Below are 10,599 nucleotides of genomic sequence, written 5' to 3' on the forward strand. Positions count from 1 at the left end.
ACATGAGTGTGCTTTCCTCGTTACAGCGTGCTTTCGGAAACCGGACACTGATTAACCAGCGAACACAGAACCTTATCTGCCTAATGAATGACCATTAGGAAGCTCAAAGCGCTGCCGAACTGATTTATTTCACAGCTACACTGTATAAAATGTTTGTGATTTTAAGGTTAAAAAAAAAACTGTAAAAAATGCTATGGTGGAAAACTTCCATATACGGTAAATAACTGTGATAGATCTAACTGTACATTTAATTTTACAGTAAAATACCGTTAAATTTACAGTTTTTGGAAGTGAAAAAGAGCAAGAAAAATGTAAATTGACATTCCCACAATTCCCTGCGTGAAACTTCACATTTGTGACCCTGGACCACAAAACCAGTCACATGGGTCATTTTTTTTAAATTGAGATTTATACATTATCTGAAAGCTGAATAAATAAGCTTTCCATTGATGTGTGGTTTGTTAGGATAGGACAATATTTGGCCGAGATACGACTATTGAAAATCTGGAATCTGAGGGTGCAAAAAAATCAAAACATTGAGAAAATCTCCTTTAAAGTTGTTCATTTATTTTGGCGATTGTGCTGCATTCACTCACAAAAATAAATGTTTTATATATTTACGGTAGGAAATTTACTAAATATCTTCATGGAACATGATCTTTACTTAATATCCTAATGATTTTTGGCATAAAACAAAAATGGATAATTTTGACCCATACAATGTATTGTTGGCTATTGCCACAGATAAACCCGTGCGACTCGTGACTGGTTTTGTGATCCAGAGTCACATTTGATGTATTTTTGTTGAAATAACTTTGTTTCTTTAGAGTTTTTTCTAATCAGTTATGCACATTAGGGTTAATTAATGTTGTTAAATTAATTAAAGCTGCTGGTAATGAGCTTTGATTGATCATGTGACTCTCTTCACCGCTGTGATTGGTGGTTGTCAAGTGTATTACAATGGTATGAAACAGATATTAGTACTTCAATCAGTCGGTAAATGAATATTATATCAATTAAAGAAAGTTTTTTTTACTTTAAATTTAAGTTAAGTCTGTAAAACCTAAAATGTCACTACCGTATATTTTACGGTAAATTTCTGGCAACCACAGCTCACGTTTTTTTTACCGTAAATTTAAAGGATTTTTTATTTATTTTTACAGTGTAACATTTGAGCATGGAAATCTGTGGCTTAGCATTTTGGGTCCTGGATAAAAATACAGCAATCCCAGAGCTGAAGCCGTATCCGTTTGCATGATTGTGTTTGCGTGGCTTTCTTTATTCTGTCGAGAGGCAGTAAAGGCTCAGAGGATTGATGTTCAACCGTATTTGAAAATGCCTCAGAGCACCGAGATACCTTGTGTTTACTAGACGACTGTGAAACCAAGCAACGAGCTCCCGGGTTTCACGCAGGACTCATAAACACGATCATAAAGGCCGCTGCAAACACAACAGACTTCAACAGCAGATATTCATGCAAAACAGGTTTTTAAAAGAAAATGCATTATTATGTGCTTGTGCAAAACTCGTCCAACATGATGCTTTTTGCTTTTGCACCATAATGTTTTGTTGCTTTGGAGTTACTAGGGCATTCTGGGTAGTTTACAAACATTTAATAGTGTCAGGGCTTTGTTCAAAGCAGTTGTAAAAGCAATGCTTGCCTAAGCAAGCGCCATTAACAGCTGGCATAGTTTGCTTGTTTTGTTTGTCTGCTTCTATTTAAAAAATAAAATTAAAACTAGATCTGTGTTGCACGCTGTAAAAAAACAATTATTGTAAAAAAAATTGAAAATGTAAAAAAAAAAAAGTAACATTTGAAAATGTAAAAAAGAAAATGATAAACTGACAAAATATCATCTTTTTGGAAGTAAAACTCAAGCAAAAAAGAAACTACGTATGAGTTGAGATTTTGTAACAAATACATTAAAATATCACTGTAGAAGCAACAACCCCAAGATGCTAATTGGATTAAAAGTTGATTAGATTTATGCATGCACTTTAGCCCTGCTTACTTACACAAAGAACAGCAATAATAATGAAGCAACATCAGTGGAAGGAAACTCAAAGCACGGGCCGATGTTGGGAGGGAAGAGGGCAAAGGTCACGTCAACACTCACGCAAGATGCTGATCAAAGACATAACCAGCTGTTTATCTTCCAAACTTGCAAGCCGTGGAAAATATTTCCGTTGGCCAGACGGCAGCTGAGAGCGCCACAAGTTATTTTGAGACTTTCCCAATGCCTCACGCTCCCTATTTCTCATCTTCCTAATTCGGCATTGTCATGCCTCGACGAGTCAGGGTTGCGTGATCTTCCCTTTGCCGTTCCAGTTACAATATCCATCTGCGGTGGAGACTGTGTGGCTTCATCTACGCATTCCTAATAATCCTGCTCTAAATAATGAGCGGTTTGTTATTCGAGTGTGCATTTCCAGTAACAGCCCCGGCTCAAACCACTAATGGTGTTGATGCATCTCTGAATGAACCTTAAGGGTCAGGAATATGCAGTATCCAGTAATACTCTGTGTTTTTTTGCAACCCTTTATGCTATAAAGGCTCAGATCAACTGCATGATGCTAATTCAAGCAGAAAACACTCTACAGATAACACGCATGACACAAGAGCAAACTAAGCACAGTGACTCGGCTATTCCAGTTGAGCATGTGACCATGTGTTGTTTTACAAGTTACCGCATTCATCGCATTTCGTTTTAGGCTCTGCACATGTTGGGAGAGATTTACATTCATGCATTGCATTGTTGCACTGCTCTTGTTGTGTAACTGTTTGCATTGATGTTGTACAGCAAAATATGAGCCATGCATTAAAAGCATGAATGCATTGGTGGATATTTCTAACACGCTAATTCACACATAAATCACCCTATATGCAAAACTTAAATCGATAGCATATGATGCATTAGGTTAAATCGCGCTCATTGCATTTCTTTCGAGGCGCTGTGCATGTGTAAGGAGAGATTTATATTCATGCACTCCTGTTATGTAACTGCTTGCATTGATTTTGTACACTAAAATATGATGCTTGCATGCATGCATTTAAAACTACTATAAATGAATGCATTGGTTGATATTTTGACATGCTAATGCAAAATTTAAACGGATAACATACATGCCATGTTGAAATCCTATCGTCAAGATAACAAGCATGAGTAGACTAGGGAGTGACTCGGGAATACCAGGGTTGAGCATGTGTTTTTACAAGCTACCGCATTCATCGCATTTCTTGAGGCTCTGTGCATGTGTGTGTCTTCATTGCATTGTTGCACTGCTATTGTTGTGTAACAGTTTGCATTGATATTTTGCAGCAAAATTAATGCATGCTAACTGCTATAAATAATTGCATTGGTTGATTTGAAAAATAATATGCACAACTTAAACATAACATGCATGCCATGTTAAAACGCCATAGTCAAGATAACAAACAAGAGTAAACTAGAGACAGTGACTCGGGAATTCCAGTTGAGCATGTGACCGTATGCTGTTTTACACGCTGTAATTCATCGCATTTCTTTTGAGGCTCTGCACGTGTTGGTACTCATGTTGTTGCATACTCTTGTTATGTAACTCTTTGCATTGATATTGCGCAGAAAAATATAATGCATGCATGCTAAAACAAGTCTAGAAGATTTAAGTGGAAAAGTCAAATGAGGAACTGAGGTGACGTACACATACGTTAGGGTTATTCAGTATTAGTCACACACACACACTCATTTTCATCCAACTCCACCCATGTCTGACAAGGCAATTTCCTGCAACACACAATGCACAAAGCCCTCCTACCTAACGTACCCAAACACGGCCCAGATAACTGGTTAAGGTAATGATTTACATGTCAGTGCCCGTATTACATGTCTCACACACACTTTTAGATATTAACTAGGCGCAATTCTGATTTTTAATACTTGGTTTACTAAACGCACTGTAACATGAACACTGGAACGTAAAGTGCGACCTGGTCAAAATGAATAATTGATCAACACATCCGAGAGGACATTTGCCCTTTCATAACGTTTCCCCAGTCGAACGCTCAGATCCTCAGAAGAAGCAAGCAGAGACTCTCCGTTAATACAAGATCAGAAAATGTATTTGGCAATTTTAAACAAGTGCATACAAGTACAGCTAGAAGCGTTTTCCAATGTTTGCCAAGTGCTCGTAGAGTTGCATTAGTCACATTCTACGTTTAACAGGAACTGCCACCATACCTAAAAGTACATCAAGAAATCGTTAAACATCGACAAAGAAGAACGTAGTCCGTTATAATAATGAGTACATACCTTTTATCTTCAAAAAATATAGAAACACAATGTATTCAAAAAATCAAAAAATGTACAGCAATGTTTACGAAGTATGCATGTCCCTTATGTCCATTATATACAAGTCCATTAGTTTCTGTCTGGATGTATGCATGTGGTATTCATATTTATATATTTATATAGACCAATATTTTTGAATATTTTCAAAAAAGGGAAGGAAAAACAAAACGAACAAAAAAAAGGAAATCAAGGGTCCCTCTCCTTTTTTACTTTGACGTCTCCGGCGAGAATAGTGGCTATTTCGCCTTGCATGAAAGCCCAGGGTACGTTGGATCCCACCAGGGGGCATTTCTCTCCGCTCGGACAGTACACTTCTCCGGTGGCTCCCTGCTGTTTGATGCTTTCCCGGGAACATGGGAAGCAGAACTTGTGTGACGGCACCGAAGGGCACTGCACAAAGTGTGTGTCCTCCAGCCTCTCGTGGCAAAGCGTGCAGCACAGCGGGATGCTATTGGGAACCGACGAGTCCGGGATGCTTTGAGGATGAACCGGATCCATTCCGGGCACGTGAGGCGTTCCCGAACCCTGCGCCAGCCGCCGTTGGTTGGGCGACAGTGGGCTACTGCTGTTTCTGCGCGTCGTTGAGTGGACTTGGTTGGCGTCTTTCGGCGAGCTGTTTCCGCCGGCGTTGTCTGCCGCCATTATGAGCGCCGCCATTGGAGAATGTCCGTTCTGAGAGGCGGCGGCGGCCGAGACGGGCTCCGGCGGGGTCGTGCGGGGGTGTGGGGATATCGTGGACGGCGGGGAGGCGAAGCTAGACGTTTGCACTGGTGGCATCTTCAATCCACCATCCGCCGGCGCTGGGAGCCACTGTCCTTCTCCGTTAATCTTCCCGGCGCTGCCCTCCCCTTCCGGCTCCGGAGAGGCTTTTCTCTTCAGATTCTTGGGATGTTTGCCTCTATCTGCAAAAAAGCATGAGTGTGCATGAATGGGCTGCACTATACTAGCACAAAGCGGCTTTATGCAACGACGCGGTGATGCATTGTAGTGCCAGACATAACAATGAGGCTTGACTGCAAATGCACCACATGCAAATACACGTTGAGCTTTGATCAGCGGAAATTTTCTTGCAGCTGACTCATGCCATAGTGCTCTCATTCAAAGCAGGCCATTTAAGAGACTATAGTGGCATTCTACTGTATGCATCTAGATATTATACACACACACACACACACACACACACACACACACACACACAATAAAAAATGCTGGGTTGTTTCAACGGTCATATATGGACAAACCTAACCGTTGGGTTTAAAATTTTACAGTTGACAAAACTAACTGTTGGTTTAAGTTTTTTAATTCAAATTTTAAACCCAACGGTTCAGTATGTCAACCGTTGGTTTAATTTTTAAATTCAATTTTAAACACAACGGTTAGGTTTGTCCATATTTAACTGTTGAAACAACACAGAATATTCACACACACACATTTTCCTACACAAGATTGAAAATATGGCATTTCTTGAATGCATCTAGATATTATATATATATATATATATATATATATATATATATATATATATATATATATTCAAATTGTATATAACGTTACTCATATATGTTTATTACACATTTATACACATTTCACTATACAAAAAGATTGAAAATACAGGGAAAAAAGGCATTTTAATCATACCTGATTTGGATGCAGGAGCATTAGTATCGTACACGACTCTCTGCTGCATGTGCTCCTTCTTAAATCTGTTCTGGTCGTACGGGTTGAGCGCCATTAGACTGGTCTTGTTCTTGTTGATCCAGTCGTCCGCCCGGGTCTTGTGGTTGTCGCTGATCTCCGGCGTCATGCTGTCCGGTCGGTGCTGGTGTTTGTCCTTGTCGTGCTCCGTGCTGGAGACCGAGGCTGGGCGTTTATTCCCACCGAGGTCCGCAGGGCTGAGACCCAAGTGTTGTCCCGGTCTCCCGTTAATCGCGTGCGCCATGCTGCCGTTCACCAAAGGCACTAGATTGGGCGGCACGCCGCTAGTCCTCCGCGGGTTCGGACTCTGGCGGTTGAGCTCCGGTGGATCGTCCGGTTTTGAGAATCCGTTCGGCACCGGGATGCCATTGGCGTGCCGTGCAGACTGATATTCGGGTCCTAGCCTCGGTGGACGCTCGGAGGAGAGCGGGTAACGGTCTAGGGGTTGCGGCGGACGCGAGCCTGGGTCTCCGGGCGTGTGATTCAACGCCTGGATGTCTTTCCCCGACAACTGTTGTTTTCCCGGTCCTGCCGGTCTACCGTCCTGAAATCCATGGGCTCTTTTGAGCTGCCGAGCGGTTTCAATTACAAACTCGATCCTGTCTGCTCCTTCGTAGTTCACACATCCTCTGCAAACGGGTTCAGTAAAATCCCAGATCATAGCCCACGGCATGCGGGGCAAGTCACATAAATAACACGACTGCCTCCTCGAAGCAGCAACCGCCGCGGACGACATCGCTCTTTTAGCTGGAAAAAACCCTCAGAAAATCGAGCACAATCCTCTTTGAAACGTCTGCGGATGATGTGAGGATGGAAAAAAAATAAGCTCCTCTCGCGCTCACACAAAGTAATAATTAAGTTACAAACAGAACTTCATAGTAGCCGTGCGCTTTACTACGACGTGCGCGCGATCTATCTCACTCACTACTACCGCGGCCAGGCTCGAGCTCAATGTGGAGCAGTGACGTCACCGCCCCGCTCTGACTCTCCACTTCTATTTACTTGATTCTTCGATAGAACAGACCCTCCGGCGCATGCGCGCTGACGGCGCTCTCTCGCGCACCCCCTCCTCCCGCCCTTTCTTTCTTTTCCTTGAATCCTTTATTCAACTATACTTGAATCGAGGCCAGATCTGCGACGAACGACGACGAGAAGTAGGAAATAAATAGGCGAATGAGCGTTTTCGAGATCATCGACGCGTTGGAAACGATTCGAAGTCGAAAGTTGTGTGTTTACACTCGCTGACGTACGAGGACGATATATGCAAATCTGGCAAATTCTGGTGAGCTGTCTGTCACCCTTTACATTTTTTCCAAGCGAATTTGGTTCCCACGATCAATGGAAATATGAGGGAAATGTGATTTACGAGCATGCGAATGTGGAACTAATTAAATGTGAAAGTAGTTTGTAGCGGATTTGCATATTTTTTTTATTTTTTTTTGTTATCTGCTAGAAACTGCTCTATAAAATAGCCATTAAATCTCACATGACTGGGGGGAAAAAACATGGAAAAGGTGTGGTTATTTATTCATGTATTATTTATTTGTTATACATTGCCTGATTGGCATGTAATTAAAACTATTTTAAAAAAAATAGTCGACTAAGCCCTTGTTGAGAATTTATTTTAATTTATAACTCAATTAAAAACCATTTCTAATTTATAATAAATAAATAAAATGAATGTTATAAATATTTTAGATTTATAATAATTGTTATTTAAATTACTATTATTATAAACTGAGTTTATAAATTCAGAGGCTGGATGATGCAACTAAAATGAGAATCTAAGATCAACTCATGCATTAAAATAGCAATAAAATATGTTTGGTGTTCCTCTTTTTCTGGAGATCCCCTACATTCCACTTCTGATCCGTGACTCTTTCCTACAGCCTTCAGTTGTGTAAACAAGTCCCAGTCCATCAACTCACAATATTAACAATCTACAGATTTTCCCAATCTTAGTCATATTTGTCATGCTCATGAAATGACAGATTTAAACTTTCATTTACACACACAAACTTGACCTCAAATCCCACTTTTTTCCCTCTAGTTTTGATGGTTGCACACATTATCTGATCGTGTCTGGTCACTGGGTACATAATGTCCACAGTGTGAGAAGAACCAACAAATAGCTTTAGAGGTCCTTCCCTTTTGTTTTGGACTCGTTCCAAATGAGTGCAGCTTCAGGGCTCTTTGGGTGAAGCAATGCGTCTGAAATCTGCAGACACAAGGCCGGATGTGTTTGTGCAAGCCCTCGTGACGTTGGAAAGAGGAAGTAAGATGTTTAGTCACGTACCCACAGCTCGCCTCGCCCTTCTCAACGAACATCAAATCTGTTGGCCTGCAGCCAGGGCGTGTGATCAAACCCTCCTAAAGGAATTGCAGCATTAGGGCGTGTTTTTGTACCCGAGAAACTGTAAATATCGTCTTTTCTTTCCGGCCTGACAACTAATTCCTCCCGCACTAACCTTTGCATTCTGAGCAGGCCGGTCAGATTTCACATGAACGTGTCACTCAAGGTCATTTTGTTTTCTTTATCAGTGGGTTGTGACTGAAAAATGGGACACAGATCGGTTCAGTCAAAAAAATAAAATGCATATAAAATAATGCATAGTTGGGAAAGCAAAATATACTGAAAAAAAGACAACTTTTCAAACAAGGATAAATATGGTTTGTGTCGACCACAATGTGTTTTCTGAGGTGAATTATTCAAAATATACAGCTGAATATGATTTTCAATGTTGGTGCTGTATTGGGTCACCACAACCATATGAAATATACCATTTAAAACTAATAAACTTTGTAATTTGACCAGGCTCTTGCAAATGATTTAGCTTCAATCTGACTTTTTGATTACATCAATAATACAGGTGATATTAATACATTTCATTTGTATGAGTTGCGGTTTTGTTCACCACACAATAAAATTCCACGTCCTGAAGCAAAAACCAGTTGAGAAACACTGATCTACATGATCATGACTCAGCACTTCTTAAGCAATGCCTCATTAAAATAACACGTCAGGAACATTGCAAGGCTAAAAAATAATAATAATGTGATCCAAGTGAGTTTTAGAAGTCAGATTTGATACAGATATCAAATCCTATCAGAGGTTTTGTTTGTTTTTAAGATAGTCTGTGCTTTATTCATTAGTGTCGTGCATTTACCTCTCATGTGCTTTTGGGTTTTTGCATGGCCCATTTTCTCTGTTACACAACTACATCTGCTACAGATGTTCAAGGACGTGGTGCCGTACATGAAAACAACACAAATGAAATATTGATATTGTTATATAAGGTCACAAACACAAATATCACAAGCTCTCGTTCTCTTATATAAAATGACTGAAGCATAATTAAAACTGCTACTTGTGTGGTCATTTTTAAGTTCTGGGAAGTCGACCCAGACACATTTACAGAGACGCAGACGGCATAAAACAACATCAGCCTCGGCTATAAAACGAGTGCGTGCTAAAACATGTGCCGTGCTTTTGGGTTCACTGAAGTGTGTCAAGCTAAACCCACTGACACAATGTCATTCTCTACCCTGCGTTTCCGAGTGCAGGCGGTCTGTAAAATCTCTGTTCCTGCTTGTGATTGGCTGTTAATTTCTCAGGAAATGGTAACCATGGCAACCCCTGCGCTCACCAGGATAGCCCCACTGACAAGCAACATCCTGTTTACTGTGTTGCTATTTTTTCCCTCCAGCTCACAAATTCAACCGAGAATGTTTTTATTGCGAGTCTGTTGTGCAACAACCTCAGTTTAGCGACTGCTAACCGTGCACGTTGTACTTAAAGTGTTTATTGCACACGTTAAACACTCATTCAGCATTGAGTTCACAGGAGGAGAATACATGCATATACAAAACAGCCAGAAATAGCCTGAATTATTTGCATACTAGACCACAACTGTAGTGTGTAATGTGTTTCATGCATTTAGCAGATGCTTTAAGTGACTTACAACAGAAGAACAAAAGCAATCCATACCCAGTGTATATTTTGTATATATATATATTAGTGCTGGGCAAAGATTAATCACGATTAATCGCATCCAAAATAAAAGTTTGTGTTTGCATAATATATGTGTGTGTACTGTGTATAATTATTTTGTATATATAAATACACACATATGCATGTATTTATTTAAGAAATATTTGCATGTATATACTGTATATATATTTTATTTATATATAAATAATTTATATATAAATAAAAAAAATTCTTAAATATATACATGCATGTGTGTGTATTTATATATACAAAATAATTATACACACACACATATGCAAACACAAACTTTTATTTTGGATGCGATTAATCTTTGCCCAGCACTAATATATATATATATATATATATATATATATATATATATATATATATATATATATATATATATATATATATATATATATATACACACACACACACACACACACAAACACATACACACACTTATATGTGTAGAAACTTTTATGCGATTAATCGTGATTAATCGATTCGACAGCTCTAAAAAAAAAAAAATTATATATATATATAGACACACACACACATACATACAGTATATATACATTTTAC

General features: G+C 39.6%; 1 protein-coding gene across 1 annotated transcript; it reads right to left on the reverse strand.

The window, feature by feature from the left end:
• Positions 1 to 3,394: 3,394 nt before the first annotated feature.
• On the reverse strand, positions 3,395 to 7,258 carry irf2bp2a (interferon regulatory factor 2 binding protein 2a). The gene is made up of 2 exons (XM_079854968.1): positions 5,967 to 7,258; positions 3,395 to 5,230 (listed from the first exon to the last, which is right to left on the reverse strand). Exons 1-2 carry the CDS (start codon positions 6,757 to 6,759, stop codon positions 4,515 to 4,517), a joined length of 1,509 nt encoding a protein of 502 aa, XP_079711094.1. The 5' UTR covers positions 6,760 to 7,258; the 3' UTR covers positions 3,395 to 4,514.
• Positions 7,259 to 10,599: the final 3,341 nt, after the last annotated feature.

Source organism: Squalius cephalus (genome assembly GCF_949319135.1).
Source record: "Squalius cephalus genome assembly, chromosome: 21".
In the NCBI taxonomy this organism is placed as follows: domain Eukaryota; kingdom Metazoa; phylum Chordata; class Actinopteri; order Cypriniformes; family Leuciscidae; genus Squalius; species Squalius cephalus.